This window comes from Chelonoidis abingdonii, chromosome 6 (assembly GCF_003597395.2).
Source record: "Chelonoidis abingdonii isolate Lonesome George chromosome 6, CheloAbing_2.0, whole genome shotgun sequence".
NCBI lineage: Eukaryota > Metazoa > Chordata > Testudines > Testudinidae > Chelonoidis > Chelonoidis abingdonii.
In genome coordinates, this window is record NC_133774.1 from 82,141,704 (window position 1) to 82,160,549 (window position 18,846).

The window sequence follows — 18,846 nt, forward strand, 5'->3', positions numbered from 1 at the left end:
TGCCATTTGGTAATTTCTTTCCTGCTAGGGGACATTATCATCTCCTTCATCAACATGTCGAATTTGTGTAAAGCAGAATTAGGATTTCTGGTGACTGACTGACTGGCAACAGTTTCCACAGCTAAAACCCAAGGAGAAATACTATCTATTTACTAAAAGTTCACCATGCTTTAGGAGCAATAAGTCTTAAGGCTTATTTAGAGTTAGGATGTCAAGCCTACTTCTAAAGACAGAGCCATACTCCCATATTTTGACAATATTGAATCATATTCACAATCACTTCTGGTAATTCCAAATTGTTAAGGATGGCAAATATGTTTATTATTCATATTTAATACAAAAAACTATATTAAAAGTAGGTAGGAAAATCAAGTGCTCAAAAATTAGGAGATGCTTGTGAAACTTTAGTTTGACCCATTTGTACGTTAAGATAGTCTTGCCTGTCATCACATAGGAAACCTGGGACAGAGCAAAGGAAGGAATCCAGATCTCTAAAATCCCAGTACAGAAGCATTAAACACGAGAGACCAGGCTTTCTCTTCTTTCAAGTTACTGATTCTTCATTGTGCGCTGAATGAGGCAGGGTTCCTATAGAACAAATACTGTGTTACTGTGTAACTAAAGTCAGTATTATAATGCATACTCACACTGGGGATGAATTGATCTTTGCTTTGCCATTTACATTTCTTATTTTTTGAGTGTTTGACATTGCAACCATAATGGGGGAGATCCTTGCTCTGGCCTCTTTATTCTGCACAAAAGGGCCAGACTGACATAGAGGGGCCTCAAAGACCCATATTCAGCTGGGTGTGGATTTCCCCTGATGCAAGCACTGTAGAAGACAGCTGTGTGGCTACCTTCCAAGGACCCCTTCACAAGTCTTGGTTAATATGTGTGTGTGGGGAGGGGGGCGGAGTGCAGAAATACCAGGCAGTGCAGCAGTCCGTAGGGAAACCCAGGAAGCCTGTCGTAATTTAGACAGGCCTGCTGGGGGTCTCGCTAGTCACTGGAGTAGCCCAGGATCTGTGGACAGACAAAGGTGGCTTAAAGCTCTCATATCCCCCTTTTCTCAAGCTGCCAGTTCTACGCTGTGCCTGTTTGAGCACAGAATCCCACTCAATCTTCTTCTAACATACGTTTTTGAATGTCATTTCTAGGATTTTTTTAAAAACAAACTGAAAAGCCATGTGGAACTATATTTACATTCCTGGTCTGCAGCCCTCATGGTTATCAGCTGGGTACGAAGTCAGGAGCTTTAGATCATAGCACAAATGACTACTTGTGCTAAAGAAGGAACTATTAGTGTCAGTAAGTTGTCCTACTGTGTGAACCAGCCATTAATAGATGGGGTGTGTGACATATTTAACACTGGAAAAACTATTTTCCCTAACTTTTGTACTCAGAAACGAATGAAATGGTTTTGCTGAAACTTTCCAAAACACATTTAGTCTGAGGCAGATAACAAACATATAAAAGTTAAAATCTGGCAAAGTTATAAGCAGCTGAAAATAGGAGTTTATAGTGCAAAGTATTAGGTAACCTTAAACAGAAGCAAAATTACTAGCTCCACCTATAATGATTTTAAGAATTCTATCCAGAGAAAACTCTTCAGAAACTAAGATACATTTTTACATTGATTCGCCAAAAATGTTTTAAATTTAAGGCAAGTAAACCTAATTTTTTCTGACTTTCACAGATGCCAGGATGAATGTCCAGTGGGGACTTATGGAGTGCAATGTGCAAAGACCTGTCAGTGCATGAATGGAGGGAAATGCTATCATATTAGTGGTGCTTGTCTCTGTGATCCAGGATATACGGGAGAACACTGTGAAACAAGGCTTTGTTCTGAGGGAGTCTATGGTCTCAAGTGTGACAAAAAATGCCCCTGTCACTTGCAGAACACTCGCAGGTATGTTGTTATATCTTTTAGCAGATTTTCTCCAGGTGGAACATTTAACCAAGAATGTAAATTATAAGGAAATAAGTTCCTTAGATTTCCAGGAAAAGTGAATCAGCTAAGAGCCACAAAGCTTAGGCAGAGAGACTATTTAATGTTTTTATAATCATAGCAAGAAACACAATAACAAGCATGGCAAGAACTGCAGATATTTTTTTGATTTTTTTTTTGGCTTACAGCTTTATTTGATGTCTTTAAATAGCAATCGATAATCAGATTATAAAATGAATATCAAGATTCATTGACACAAGATAAGTATTGACCTGGTTTTTGCCTTTGTCTATATTTACCGCATATAAAAATAAATCTTTACATTTTTTACCATATGAGGTCAATAGACCTGCTTCTCCTTTCACTTACACTGGGGTACTATTAATTAAGAGTATCTCCAATCAAATAAATGGAAATACACCATCCCGTACACATAAAACTGATATGAGAGGAGAATCAGGCTCAATACATATATTGTGGGGAGGAAGCATGCTGATTGTTTTAATGAGATATGTCTGGAATTCTCACCATTATGACTGTAAATTTCAGAAGTGTAACTTTTTTTCATTTAATCTAACATTCGACAAAAAGTGAAGTTTGATGCCACGAAATTGAAAAAAATTATTTGTATAAGCAATCTAATTGATTTACATTTCTCCATACCTCTGTAGTATTGACTCAGAGAAGCTAAACAATAGAAACGTACTAACTCATCTTGTGCCTTTTTTCAGGCAATCATGAGCCAAATATTTTTGCATTGTGTATGTATCTACGGGACCCACAAAGCCTTAACATGTTGTAGTAAAAATCTATAAACCAGAAATTCTGAGATAATCCCTCAGGGATACTAGGGGAGGGATGGGAGATAAGACAAGATAACATACAATCAAAATATAATTCTCATGACAAGGCTTATCTTCTTATAAAGCACACCTGGTTATATGAAAGACTCCAATAATTTTGCATTCATTCACGCCTAATTCCATTAATATTACACAATATGTCAGATAAGTTTTGTGTACCTATGCCAAATGTTTTGCTGTCACGGATTGCTATGTTAAAACTATTTGCGGAAATGATGTACTCTTACACAGAACAATGTTGTGTTTTGTATCTGAGATGCACATTTTTTATACATAAAAATAAAGCCTTTATTCAGAATTTAGAAGTGACATTAAAATGCACTGAGACATTAATGAAAAAATCTCCTTTTGAATATCTCTGTTTGTGTGATCCTGTTAGAGGACATTGTGAGAAATAAGTTCTTGGATTGCTTAAATTGTTCAACATAACTTCTGTTGACGAGCCATGTAAGAGAGGGCTGCATTTCTCTCATATTTCACTTATGTATTTGTATGTTAGTGTACTTGTACTTCTGTTTACCTCATCTACTTGAAATGTGATTTGAAACAATACTGTTTGGACTGGATGTGAAATCCAGTAAATTATGTATTGGGGAGAGAATTTAGGAGTAAGAAAAACTATAATCTCTCCCTATTTCCCTGCACCTTGTCTGGCACTCAAAACTTCAGTATTTGGCCCTCATAGCACTATGTTTATGAATTATGGTTAGCCAGTTTTCTGCAATTTTAACTGAAGACTACTGTAGAAGTTTAGTTTGACAGGAAAGTATTGCATTGTGTATAGCATTTCTGATATTTCAAGGATTACTTCTGATTTGTGTTCAACACAGCTGTTCCTTCATTTATACCTCTGGAAGACAGCTTGTGGTCAAATCAAATCACAAATGTTCAAATGTAAACAGCAGCATATGGCTGATCTTTTTTTGAAAATTTCCTCTCTGTATGACAAATCAAATGGAACTTAGCACTGTTGTGGGTGTGGGAACATGTGTGTCTGTAACTGCATGTTACAGTTGAGTAGAGAAAAGTGAGGGGAGGGAAGCAAAAATTCACAGGCTTCACAAGATATTTTTATATTTTTCTTCTTCCTTTGTGCTGGGGGGTGATTAAGACCACCAGCTAGTAGCAATCAGATAACTTATGAATAATAATAGAGAAAACATAGGCCCCACTGAGGATACTTCTCTTCCACTTTTGATGGTACAGTTGTTTCTGGCTATCTTCTGTGACTAAATGCCAGCCTGGTGGAAAAGAACTTACTCTCACATCAACACATCAGGGAATGTCTATGTAGTGCTGATTGGGACTTTTTCCATTAAACATTTTTTGTCAGAATGGAAGCTTTTCATGGAAATATACAGAAGGAAGGTCTCTGAGGTCCAGGAGGGAATTTTGGAGAAAGAGAGAATTATTAACACATCGCAGTATAGCTAATAGTCCAGTGGTTAAGGCACTGAGCTAGGATGTGGGAGACCCAGGTTTAAGTCCCTCCTTGGTCTCCCTTATGAATGCCCTAACAATCATGCTACAGAATCAGTCTCTCTCTCTGGCCCATGGGCTACAGGTATAGGCTGGGGGAGGCCGTGCCTCTCCAAACAGTCTGGTGTGGCTCTGCCCCCAGACTCCCTCTTGCAGTTCCCTGTGCTTTGTCCTGGCTTGGGGTGGCTGGTGCTGGGGCCGTGCTACCCACCTGGCCGTTGGACCATGCTCCCTGGTGTTTGGGGTGGTTACCTGGCACTGGGACTGTTGGCCATGGTGAGGGTGCTCTGGGTTCCTGTGTAGGAGTGGAGGGAGAGGGGTAGGGCTTGGGGCAGAATGGGAGAGGCTGGGGGCTAGCCTCTCCCAAAAGCTGGGTCACCAGCCACCCATGCTCTGGCCCAGTGAATATTTAACTATACCAAGTGGAACAGTTTCAACAGGAGAGAGAGACTGACTGACTCTATTGCCCAGGCAAGCGTCCATGCTGATTCTTTTAGATACATCAGCTGCCTTGAATGATGCTGACCACATGGTATTGTTGACATGCCTCCTGACACTGGTGGGGATGGAATTGTATTTGAGTTACTTTGTTCTCTTCTGTCCTAGATGGCTCCAAGAGTAGTACTGGGTGACTGCCCATCTGCTCCAAGGGCTCTCTCATGGAATGTTTTATTCTACTCCCTCTCATCAATGTGTATGTGAAGTAGTTTGGGCTGCAGTGCCAACCATATGCAGATGATGTGCAGCACATCTGTCTGCTCTTAGACCAAATGATGTTACTGATCAGTTTTCCATGAATGGGAGCTAGCTGGCTGAGGCTGAACTTAGATAAGACAGAAATAAAACTAGAAGGTTACGGGAACAACCTGGAGAATTGGTGAAAGTAATATCTAGCCATTTTAATTAGGGGGTTTGCCTGCCCTTGCTATTCAGGTTCACAAACTGTGGGTCTTGTTAGATCTTCAGTAGCTTCTGGAGGTTGAAATGGCAGGAGTCAGCAAACAGTGACTTTCCATCTGCCTTTGGCAAGACAGAACTGCCTTTGGCCAGTTCTTTTGGAAATGGATCTGTGCTGTGTCACTTTGAGGTTGGATTGCTGCAGTCCCTCTACTTGGGTGGCATCTGCTGATCATGTGAAAACTTTAGAAGATACAAAATGCAGCTCCTCACTTACCTAGTAGTAATTCTTGCACTGAGAAAACTACTATTCTCCAGAGAGTGCCCTGATTTCCAGTTAATTTCTGAATACAGTTCAAGTTGTATTATTTTTTATCTGATAAGCTTGTCAGGGCTTTCTGTTTCATCATTGTTTCATCCTGGCAGTTGAGATCAGCTGGAACACTCAACCTGGCATGCCAAGGTCATTCTTAATAGTGGGGCCTTGACTCAGGACTTATTCATGACCCCAGGTTTAACACAGAGCGTATCTATTTTCTCATGCTTTTTCTGAGGCAAGAGTGGAGAGATGATGAGGGATGGATTAAGTTTGTGTGCTGATAGTGTTTTAATGTTGACATTAGGTCATTTTGTATTTCTGGATGAGGTTTTTATGGTGGAATTGTACATATAAATTGCCTAGGGAAGTTGTGGAATCTCTGTCATTGGAGATTTTTAAGAGCAGGTTAGATAAACACCTGTCAAGGATGGTCTAGTTAATACTTAGTTCTGCCATGAGTGCAGGGGACCGGACTAGGTAACCTCTTGAGGTTCCTTCTAGTCCTTTGATTCTATGATATACATAGCTTTATCATCAGATCATTTTATAAACTGAAACAAATATGTGGCATAAAATATGCCAGAAAACTGCAGACTTAAATAACTTTAATTATATTATTACCAAATATACTGAAATTGATCTTAGTGCTTATATAGGAAATGTACATATAGGTCCATAAATTGTGAACAAAAATGAACAGGAAAAAAGGCAGAAATACTTGCAGCATCTCTCAACATCTATTGTACCTCCCTATCTTAACACACAAATCTTATTGCCAATTAAGCTAACTGCATGAGAACCATCAAAAGCTTCAAAAGTGCTCCAGCTTCCTACATCTAATTACAAATTACAGAATACTAATTTTGGTGTCAATCAATATATGTGCGAGTATGCCTTACTAATACTCACTGGGGGGCACAGAATATCAATGCCTCTGTCTGCCTCATATGCTACTCTCTTTAAAAAAAAAAAAAAAAAAAGGTAGCTCAAAGGATTTATTTCCTGAAATCACTGCACCACTAATTTTCATTTTTTATATATTTATCTTATTTCTTCATGCTATGCTGCCTATTGTTAGGCAGGTTGAGAATGCATTCCATATCACTGAATACCTCCTGTAGTGATAAGAAATATGGGGATTAGATCCAAAATGCCTCTGGAGGCATACGGAAAAGCAATTAGGTATAGGGAACTTATTTCTCGGGGAACACATTTCTGCTTCTCTTTCTACATCATGTGTTTCCTGAGGTTAATATATATTTCATTTGAGAATATTTCCATTCCAGCCCCAATTACCTGCTGGTATTCTAATATTTTAATATATAGACTGTTCTCAGCAAACACCACATAGCCTGTTGGTGTGGCTTGATCTGTTTCCATACACATTAGATCAGTGGCTCTCAAACTTTTTTTACTGGTGATCCCTTTCACATAGCAGCCCTCTGAATGTGACCCCCCCCCTATAAATTAAAAACATTTTTTATATATTTAACACCATTATAAATGCTGGAGGCAAAGCAGGGTTTGGGGTGGAGATTGACGGCTTGAGACCTCCCATGTAATAACCTCACAACCCCCTGAGGGGTCCCTACCCCCAGTTTGAGAACCCCTGCACTAAATAGACTACTCTAAACTTCTCAGTCACTACTCAGTTGAAAATATCAGGGACTAGATTTTCCTCTCATTGACAGCAGTTTTACACAAACTAGTCATGCCTTGTTAAAAGAGATGTATACGTTTAATGCCACATTCCCTATTTTCACTCGTGACTATTTTAAAGATGATGATTATTAATTCTGCAACACCCAAAAATACTTTTCATACCTTCAAATAGGAAAAAAAAACTATAAGTTTTATTCATGTGTACACACACACACACAGAGTCAGCAAATGAAGGAAGTCTAAAGGCATGTAAAACTTCCTTGATGTCATGGGTCATTTAATGTGTCTGGACTTAGACACATTTTTTCCAGCACACTTCAGGGGACTTTACTTCAATCAGTGCCGGAAGACTATCTTTAAACAGTCTTCCTATTGTAAATATATTTGATTTGGATATTGAAGCTTTCCTTTGGTGAGAATTAAGCAAGTGCTTTGTCTGCCAGAGTGCCACAGAGTATTCTATTGTGTCCACTTTTCCAGCACATATATCTTAGCACAGCTGATGATGTCCATTTGTTATGAGGCAACAGCTGTCTGACTGGCCATTCAATGGAACTGCTGTTTCAGGTAGAGACAGCTGGTCTATCACCAGGTATGTACAGTGTAGATTAGACACATTCTAAAAGGTCACTGAGTTTGACTTCTCCCTGTAAAAGTGATTTGGTATTATTTATTGGAAAGAAGCCAGTTGTACTCTTCCGAACTACAGCTTTAAAGAGAAGAGCATTCATGTTGCTCCTTGAATGCTGCTTTATTAAAGAAACTTGTCATTTTTCTCAGACAAAAGGATTATATTTCCAAATGGGCTTTGTAAGAAAATAAGATGCTGATTTTAACCATTATTTGAAAAATAATTATGTTTTAGTTACAGCTGAATTACCCAGAAGCATAGATGGAAGCTTGAATTTTTCACTATTTAAATATTTTTAATGTCATGAAATTTACAGTCATGAAAGGTAACTGTAGCACATGTAGGGTTTTTTCGACACAGAAATGGAAAAGATAGATCTTTTCTTTTCAAACTAAATAAACACATAGATTTGTAAGTATGTGTCTTTATGTTGTATTATGTTACATTATACTAACTGTGTGTGTGTTGTGTATGTTTAGTTTGGGAAAATATATATCTTTATACACAGTATATGAAGTCCTTTAAACAACAGATCTGTAACAGCATGTTGTTCTCTGAAAAAAATTACATTGGGATCTTGGTGTCATATTTAGTCCCAAATTATTTATTCCTTTCATCTTCTTCTGCCAGCTGTCACCCTATGTCTGGAGAATGCTCCTGCAAGCCAGGCTGGTCTGGACTCTACTGTAATGAGACATGTTCTCCTGGATTCTATGGTGAATCTTGTCAACAGATCTGCACCTGCCAAAATGGTGCTGACTGTGATAGTGTGACTGGAAAATGCATCTGTGCCCCTGGATTTAAGGTAAATAATTCTGAAGTTCACAGTTTATTTTTTTCCTTTACTGCCTTCAGTTAGGGCCCGATTCAGTGAAATGCTGAATGTACTCCTTCCCGTGAGGTTAATGGGAGGTCAAAGCATTCAGCTTGTCACTTGTCAGGAGTCACTTAGCTCCTTGTGGGACAGGCTCAAAAAAGAAAAAAAATTGCATTTGGATCTCTTAAAAATAATGTAGTGATGAGAATGGAAAAGTGCTAATAAGGTATACATACCTACTACAACAGAAAGGAATCAGGGGAACTGTGACTGTTGCAGCACTAATCTGTGGATTTAAGTAACTATTTTATAGTAAAAATCTACAATAAATACAGTTATTTCTACAAATCATGATCCCTGATTTCAGTGGTTCTCACAGATGTTTGTTCTTATATAGAAATTTGATGATACTAAAAATGTAACTTTGAAGACATACTATGCTGGTACTTTTTTTCTATTAGTAATTCTGTGCATAGTAGAAAAAGCACTTTAATCAAATGATATTTTTTGGAATATTGTATATGTCCAAATTGTTTTCCATTACATTACCATTTTACATTACACTCTGCTTTCGTAAATTGCTTCTTTGTACAGTAGTACTGAATATTGGCTTACCTAAGTGCTGGCAGGTATGTGACATGCTTTCCCACATCAATTAATGTAAAACAAATACTTATTGTAGATTTAAAGAGTATTAAGAGCCTTGCTTAATGCTTTCCTGTAAACCCAGGCTGACCTGATGACAGCCTAGAATGTGACATGGTCTGCACATTTTCTTATACTTGTAATACTGTAACAACAGTCAGTCTCTCAGAGAGGTGTTGACAAGTCAGTTAAATCTAGGATTAGAGAAAGTGCTGGTGATATTTTATTGTTTGAACTCTCATTGATGTTTTGTCAAATATTTTTTTAATATATTTGTGTATGTTTTAGGATTCTGATTGTGCTACTCCTTGCCCTCCGGGAACCTATGGAGTAAACTGTTCTTCTGTGTGTAACTGCAAAAATCAAGCCATCTGTTCTCCAGTGGATGGTTCTTGTACCTGCAGAGCAGGTCAGAGTGCCTAACAAATTAGTCTCCCATCTAGTCTCCCAATTAGTCTCCCACCTAGTTAGAAATCTAGAGCACAAGGCAGATTCATGACAACATGTGTTGTGAATAGTTTATTGATTAGATTCAGTACAGTTATTTTGACCCCTGCTTACTGTAAACAGAGTATAGAAATAGAAACCTAACTTGTGTCACTTGATAGCATATGACTACATGGCTGTTATAGCCAATAGATGTATAGTATCATGTTTTTAAAAGCTTTTTGCTTTTCTGCTTGGTTCAGTGTGTACTTCCTGGGTCATTTCTCTGACTTAATCACTGTTTGAAGCATCAACTTACAGACATCTTCTAATTTGTACTGGGGTTATTTTTAAATATTCAGAAGGAAATGGGGAATCTCCTGAAGTATCTCATATCTGTTTTTGGAAAAACCCACCTCACATAATGACTTTTTCATTGATCGATTTTTTTATCCTTGGTTTCTTCTCCCAAGACCACTGTTATGACTGCACCATAGCTCTGTCTGCACTGAATGTAGTCTGCAAAGAGCCCATCAGAAAAACTACTGAAGAAGTAGCAAATATATACCCTATAGGAGCAATTTTGTTTTTAAGAAGAACTGACCTTATTTCCTAAGGAATAAATTCTTTTTTTATGCTGTCCCTGGCAAAATTCAAAATAGTTTAGTGCATTTCAGTGAGCATTCTGAAGGTGTACTGTTTTCCCTTCAGATGTACTATTAATTGCTTTCAGATATTCACACCAATTTATAAAGTGTGGTGTGCATAACTGTTACAGGTGCACAAGGACACATTTGTTTGAACTTGAGCAAGGCCTCAGCTGGGAGGACTAATACTCTTTCATAGGCTACATGGCCATCCTTGTTGCTGTGTATCACTGAGAGATTCCCAAAGAGAAACCTCCCAGCAAAGGAAGAGAAACATGTCCTTGTTTAATATGACACTTCATTTTTGTTGTGGCAGGTTGGCATGGTGTGGATTGTTCAATAAACTGTCCTAGTGGCACATGGGGTCTTGGTTGTAATTTAACTTGCCAGTGCCTTAATGGAGGGGCTTGCAATGCTTTGGATGGAACCTGTACCTGTGCTCCAGGTTGGAGAGGGGAAAAGTGTGAACTCACTTGCCAGGTAATTAAAATTCATTCAATGATGAGCTATAGGGTTTCTGTTATAAGTAGCCTGATCCTGCAAAACTTCCAACTGAGAGTGTTTCTACTGAGTACAATGGAGCTCCTCGGCTGTGTAAATGAATATACAATATCTTTTTTGTGCCTTCATACTGAAAATTTGACTCCAGATGTTTTGGTGACTGTTCCAGAGCTTGTTTAAAAGCTTAGGTAGAGCCAAATTCTGCTGTTAGTTATAACGGTATAATATAAATCAGGAGTCTCCCAAACTATCTCAATGAAGGTATTTCAAAATGAGCGTGTAAATGAAAAAAATTTAACCTCCAATTAACAAAAATTACTCTGACTATAAGAATATGTTTAACTAGGATAGTTTGTCTTCCATCATAAAAATAAAACCCAAATGAAAATCTTTTTCTCTCCTTCTTCAACCAGATGTACATAATCTTTTGTTGTAGCAGCTTGTTGTGTTCCTCTGCTTCAGAGCTTTGTCTGCTACTTTCAATATTTAAGCAATCTCTCAAGGAACCATGAAAAAATCCGAGTTTTAACAGAGGAAACTTTATAATCAATATGGAACAGCATTTTACTCAAGATCTTTGGGGGTACTGTGAGTAAGACACTTGGGGGTAGTCTCTTGATTAAGCTTTACTGCGTCTCATTTCTTCCATCCTGTTGACCCACACCTTTATGCTTCCTCACTTCTATCTCCATTTCTTCTTTGTTTCTTGCTTGCTTCCAGAGACCTGCAAATCTGTTTGTCTCTTCTCTCTTTTTCTTCTACAGACCCTCCCTCTGGTGCAATTGTTTTTCTAGAGTGGGCTAGAAAACTGAGATTTCCCCCCAGGAACATTTTAGTAGGGAAATTCCCTTTTGAAATTTGCCCATTGGGAAATTTCAGTTTTCTCACAGGCAATGTATAAAATGTGGTAAAGTAGTTCCCTATTGACCTTTCTCACTGTTCCCCAGTTTTTCCATCTGGGAAAGGGCAAAAAAAATGGGAGCTAAGTAAACTATGTTTCACTTTTAAAAGTAACACTTTCAATTTTAAGGGTTAAGGGTTAAAAGTGAAAGTGTTACTTTGTCTTTGAAAGTATTAATTTCAGAGGGAAAGTAGCACTTTCCATTTGACATTAAGTGCTAAGATGTAACTACTGGCAAATGGGAAACATATTGGAGTGGTGGGGGAAATTCACGATTTCAGAATGAAAATATTAGAATCTTTTTTAAATAATTGTTTTTTCTCAGCTTTTTTTCTGTTTCAAATACATTTCAGAAATGAAAAAAAATCATCCAGAATTTGTTTCCAATGAAATCTTGTCTTCCAATGAAAAGAAAACTTTTTGTGAAGAAGACTCTCTTCTGGAGTTATGGATAAAGAGAAGCTTTGGGTTAATTCAGTCACAAATGAATTACCTGAATTGCACATGAACCCTGTAAATTCCCCACCCATGCCACTTCCACATCTATGTGTTTTGCTTAGCTCCATTTTTTTCAATGACATGGCGGTGTGAGCAGCTGGATTACAACATGTCTGACAGCCTACCTGTGCTACTTCATTGGATCTGGATTATGCAGCACTAGGAGCAATCAGGAGTTAAATTTTGGGTAGACTGTTTTGCTTTTAATTAATTTTCTCCACAAAGTAACACATTATAATATAACAACATACTAAAATGAAAACACATTCTTTACAAACAGAAAACTGATAGGGTACTAACAATATAAGCACATACAGTGCTTCCAACAAGAATATGAATTAAGCTCCTAGAAAACAGGATCAGATTTCTTTAAAACTACCTTGTCTATCTGATTCTGCAAGATGCTGAATGCCCTCAACTTGCATTGGCTTGCATAAGCACCTTCCAGTATTGGCTCCTTAAGAGAAAGCTGCTCTTTCAAGGCTGCTAACTACAGCAATCCACTATTTTCAGCAAAACAACACCCACAAATACTAATCTTTATCAAATGCTTTTTCCATCTCAAAATTCTGTAACATGAGAATAAACAAAAAAACTAATTTAGATGTAAGTCTCTACATATGTCTTATCTCTAAGCATAGGGTGATGAAGTGGGTGAGGTAATATCTTTTATTGGACTTCTGTTGAAGAGAGAGACAAGGTTTTGCACTTACACTGAGATCCTCTTCTCTAAGCCTGCTGTTTAAATTATAAAATCTTCAGAACAGGGACTGTGTTGAGTACACAGTTGAAAATTAACAAATTAATATTATGAAAAGTGAATATTTTTGAAGTACATGTAATTTATCCATTAGAGTTTCCATCCATAAATATTTCCCCTCTGCTTTTATTATGTGAAAAATGTTTTTGTCAACAAGAAACTTAGTTGGTTATTTGGGTCCACTTTAATATCCACATTCATTATTAAATTGATCCTCCCGACATACTTTCTCCCAAAAAACATAGATCAGAGGAAGTGCGTATGACATAATATATGTACTGAAGTTTTATTTTTTAGCCCATATCTCCAACAGTTATTAAACTTGAATCTAGACCACAGTTTTCCTGTGTCCAATGTGATCTGGGAAAAAAAATCTTTTATTATTTCACCCACAATTTCAGGCTGTATAGTTATGCTGGGCATTCCAGTTTTTGTGAGCATAGGATACATCTTTTTATTAAAATTACTGCTCCTATTAGTATTCAAAAGTAAGTGAGTTTGAAGTGTCTTATTTCTGCTATGTCCTACTTACAAATTACCCTCTTTCCAGAATATATTTGAGGATTTTCTTTCTTCACAAATCTGATTATATACAAAGGAATTATTTTCCTTTATCTCTTCTTCTCCCTTACATTAAAATGGATTACTGAGATAAGTAAGACACTGCTTATTCTTGAATCATGTGCAGGGCAGGGCAGGGTAGTGCCCTGTTGTTCTGTTTTGGAATTGAAAGACTGGTAGTTGAATGGCGGAATCCAGTGGAACTCTATACAAATGTAGGCATGAGTATCAAGAAACTGCAGATGAATCTTGATTGAGGCTGCATTTCAAGTTCTGATGTTACTATGACCCATATTTTTAGCTTTGATATTTAAATTATCCTACTGTACTAGCTTTTTAAACAGTGCTGTGTGTTTTTCTTTTCTTGTTTTCTTTTATGCAGGTAGTGCCAGGCACATAAGTGTGATTATACTACCTATTCTGCCTTATATTTCATTTTGGTTCCAACCCCCTTTTCTGTAGTTGCACATTACTGCTAAACTTTTCTTTCTTCTGTGAGGTTGAATCTACTGGTTTTCCTTGGTGCAGTTTCCAGGGTTGGCTTGATGGGGAATTGTCTCTAGAATCAGTTTACCCTCTCCTACTTAACAAACATTAAATACAGTTAGAACTGGGATTCCATTAGAATTGCATGGAAGTCATCTGAACTGCATTGGGGAAATTTAGAGGAGAATTTGACCCCTTATGTCAAATCCATCATACACCAGCTTTCCATCAGTCCACAGAAATGCTACCACACTAAAAAAATAATCTTTGTCTTACATCATTGTGCCATCTCCTTTTGCAATCAGTAAGCATCCTTCTCATTGTCAGGTTGCATTTACTGTGATGCAAAATAAAAAGAAAGTGAGGCTGTTTGTGCTTGTTTATAAAAGACTTATATGTAAAATGCAGTCCTAGTATCATTGCAAGCTAAAAGTTGTACTTCCATACTTCTACTTTCTACTCAGTTCATTATGAAAGTCTGGCACTAAATGGCATCCTTCTTGGCAGTCTTAATAGAGAGGTCAAGGACCGAGTCAATATGGAAACTGAATTATTCCCTCCTTCAAGGTCTCTCCATGTTTCAGGTCAGGTTTGAGGGCCATTAGTAGGACAGTGCAAGGAAGCTGCAGTGCTGCTGCTAACTTTGCAATAACTGTTTTGCAAAAAGAGTTGTCTGTCTGGGATCTGTCAAAAGCATTTAATTAGCTTTTTTTTCTTACCTCTGGGAATAAAAGAATAAAACCACAGACTTTATGGTTTATTGAAAGCCAGAAAGGTGTTTTACCTTAATTAAGCTGATTAAAGTATAAAAAAGGAAGATTGTTGCTGCTTGAGAGAAGACTGATCAGAACTTGTTCTCCTCTAAATCTCTGTTTTAGCTCTCATGGTTTCAGCTATGTTTTTTGTTCTGACAGGATGGCACATATGGAATGGACTGTGCTGAGCGCTGTGATTGCAGCCATGCAGATGGCTGTCATCCAACCACTGGTTACTGTCGCTGTCTTCCTGGATGGTCAGGTAAAATAGAGATTAATATGAGGGTTAAAAAATGATGACAACCTAAATAAGGTGGGACCCAATCATTCCTTTTGCTTTGGTGGGCAGAGAAGATCCAGACTGGTAGTTTCTGGGATGGGAAGTACAGAAAGATAGGAATGCCACCTCCATGGCATGTGTTCCCTTTCATGGAATGTAAAGCTCCCTAGGATCTGGGCTCTGCATACATTTGGGAGTGGAAGTGGGAAGTCTCAAAATGCAGCCAACCTCCACACCATGGGGTCCCTTCAAGACAAGGTTGGTAATTGTGTGGATATCTAAGGTAATGCTGACAGAGCCACACCTGCACCATCCCCAAGGAGACTTTTTAACACTCAAGCACTAGGCAGCCAGCCAGCGGGATCATGGCTCCTGCAGAAGCTGTGTTGTCAGCAGAACTGTCTGACATTTTTTGCGCACACAGTTTTTCTGCTGAAAAGTAATCTTTAAAAAAACTGAAATTTTGGTAACATTTCTGCAACATTTGTATTGATTTTTTATTCAATTTTTTGTCAAAATTGTATTTGAAATTGTTACTGAACACTTTTATTTGCAGAAAAATGTTTTCAGTAAATAAGAATGTTCATTGTTTTTATTGTGATTTTGATTTAAAAAAAATGATGATAAAAATGTTGTGGAAGCTTGCAGAAAAAACCCACAATTGGGTCCATCCCAAACACAGTGAAACAGAAGAGGTTTAGAAATTTATTATGAGACTCTTGTTCCATTTTTTTCTACCAGCTGTACAGTAACTCCTCACTTAATGTTGTCGCGGTTGTTACGTCCCTGATCTATTAGAGCACATACTCATTTATAGTTGTGCAATGTTTCCTTATAACATTGTTTGGCCAGGCGGGTTTGGAACCAGGTGGGCTGGCAGCCCACTATCAGCTCCCCTCCCCCACCATCCGCAGTGCTTCCCACCTCTTGGTGGCCTTGCAGATCAGCAACTTCCCCCTCTCTCCCTGCAATCAGCTGTTTCATGGGCGTCCAGGAGGCTCTGGGGGAGGGGGAGGAGCAAGGATGCAGCGCTTGACAAGTTATAGCATATTTTTCTGCTCACAGAAAGTTTGCAGACAGACTGATATCTTCAAACATAAGCACTGTTTGAATTTACTTGGTTTATTTTGCAAGTCTGTATTAGATCACAGACATTTAAATGCAGGTATTTGATACTCAATATTTGAAATTCATGTGTTGGTTAGCTGTTGCAATTGGTTATAACTTGCATTATACTGTTTCTGTTCTCTGATCGGTTATGTTTATTTCTTACAATCAGGATAGGCACTGACAAAGTCAGTGAGGCTTTGATTCTTACAGAGAGAAAAGGGAACTAGCAAGGATTCATAGACCTTGCCTGAACTATCATTCTAGTGTGTATGAGAGTGCCAGGGTGGCTGGAGGGGGGAGGAGGAAATAAAAAATAGAATACTGTACAATTTATTGACTGGCTGAAGAACTTAAATTAATTTTCACTTGTCAAGTTCATACAGAATAACTTTTTGCACAAAAATTATCATATTGTGTGTTTGGGATCATGAGCATGAGTGTGCAGGGTTGGTGTGTGTAATCGGATGTCTTCACAAATTGCGCAGGCACAGGTAAGAAGACCAACTGAAAAATTGTCCATTAGTCTCTTAATATGGAGGCAAATAGTCATGAAGGCCAGCATCATTTTATAAAACTGCAAAGGAAACTTAAAAAATATAACACATTTGTTGTAATGACTTTAGTAGACTCATGACAAACTTTTTTATAACAGGTCTTTCCATAAAAAAAAATTAGAGACTTGAGAATTATCTATAGAATATTCTAAACTTGGTTATGGTCAAGACTTTTAAACGTAGCACAACTCTCCTGTCCTGTTTAAAGCCAGTTACTGAAAAGAGGGCAATGACTATGGATTTTTGCTTCTTTCAAAGTTAATTTCCCTTTTATACTTAGGGATGAGAAACGTTAGCCAAAAAAAAAAAGCCTCACACATGGTTATGGGTGAAATTGAGTCTCCCTGATGATATCATCTTGGCAGTGTGTGTAAGAGAGACTAGTTTCAACCTGTCACTGATGTCTAGACATACAGTATCTTATAAACAAGATAGTTTTCTTATACTGTCTGAAAAAATCCTCCACCCACACACCATGGGTCAGACTGACAGCCAGGCGGCAGCCACACTTATTTATGAATGTACTTATATTTAGAATGGAAAAAAAAAGATATTACTTTAGCAAGAGGTTCTGAAATAGCTGTGCCATAGATTCACATTTTAGTGATGGCACTTTGACTGTTGGGGGTAAACAGACTAATAGTGGTGAAGATATCTTTTGTTATAACAGCAATTTAAACAGATTGGTAATGTATGAAAAATGAATGGAGATACTGAAACTCAACAACATAAAATGATTAGATTTTTAAAAAGAGATCATTGAGCTGCTATATGCTAAGATTAAAAACTCCAAATTCTGTAGTTTACAGAGATATCAGACCTGATCCTGCCTCCACTGAAGTCAAGGAGAAATGTACAGGTGGAAGGGACCCCAAGAGGTCATCAAGTCCAGCCTCCTGAAGTGAGGCAGGACCAAGTAAACCTAGACCATCCTGGCAGATGTTTGTCCAAGCTGTTCTTAAAAACCTTCAATGATGGGGATTCCACAACCTTCCTTAGAAGCCTGTTACAGAGCTTAATTACTCTTAGAGTTAAAAAGGTTTTCTGAATATCTGACCCAGATGTCCCCAATCAGTGGGGCATGCACCCTAGGGTGGCGCAGCAGAAAATATGGAGGAGCATGGGGGGTGGGGAGGGAGCGCCATCCAGCTCCATTCCTGGCCCTGGCCCCAGCCCAGGCTGCTGGCTCTGTGCCTGGGGCCCTGACTGCCGGCTCCACTCCTGGCTGTGGCTGTCAGCCCCATGCCCAGGGGTTCAGCTGCCGGCTCCATGCCCAGGGTTGGTTTGGCATGATTTGTTCTTGATAAATCTAAGCTAGCTATTTCTTATAACCCTATTATCCTCTAGATGCTTACAAATTGATTAATAAGTTGTTCCAGTATTTTGACAGGTATCAAAGTTAGGCTGACTGGTCTATAATTCCCTGGGTCCTCTTAGGGTACACTGCAATTAAACACCTGTGCCTGGCCTATGTCAGCCAACTCAGGCTCATGGAGCTCAGACTACAGAGCTGTAAAATTGCAGTGTCGATGTTAGGGCTTGGCTTGAGGTCTGGGCTCTGGGACCCTCCCCTCTTGGAGGGTTCCAGAGTATGAGTTCCAGCCCAAGCCCAGACATCTATGCTGCAGTTTTATAGCCTCACAGTCTGAGCTCTGTGAGCCTAGTCAGGCCACTACGGGTGTTCAATAGAAGTGTTGACATACCCTAGTTCCCCTTTTTAAAGATAGGTATTATGTTTTCTCGTCTCCAGTCCTCTGGGACCTCACCCACACTCCATGAGTTCTCAAAGATAATTGCTAACAGTTCCTAGATTGATTCAGTAGTTCCTTAAGTACCCTAGGATGAATTTCATCAGGCACTGCTGACTTGAATGCGTCTAACTTATCGAAATATTCTTTAACCTGTTCTTTCCCAATTTTGGCTTGTGTTGCTTCCCCCTTGGTGTTAATGTTAACAAAGAATATTGCTATCGACTTCATTGCAAATATGATTCAGCTCTTTGAAAATACTGTGTCTATGTCCTCTCTTTTAAAAGAAAAACAGATATTAGGCATTTTCAAATGGTAGTTTTGTACATCAGAGGAATATTATGCCGTGGACTGATTT

At 38.4% G+C, this 18,846-nt stretch overlaps 1 protein-coding gene across 2 annotated transcripts in view; it reads left to right on the forward strand.

Moving 5' to 3' along the window:
- MEGF10 (multiple EGF like domains 10) overlaps positions 1–18,846 on the forward strand; it is a 147,204-nt gene that overhangs the window by 96,500 nt on the left and 31,858 nt on the right. For both annotated transcript variants that reach the window (XM_032798554.2, XM_075067184.1), the window contains exons 9-13: positions 1,697–1,909; positions 8,430–8,604; positions 9,550–9,670; positions 10,651–10,814; positions 14,956–15,058. In XM_032798554.2, coding sequence (XP_032654445.1) covers positions 1,697–1,909; positions 8,430–8,604; positions 9,550–9,670; positions 10,651–10,814; positions 14,956–15,058 — 776 coding nt within the window. The remainder of the gene's footprint in view (positions 1–1,696; positions 1,910–8,429; positions 8,605–9,549; positions 9,671–10,650; positions 10,815–14,955; positions 15,059–18,846) is intronic.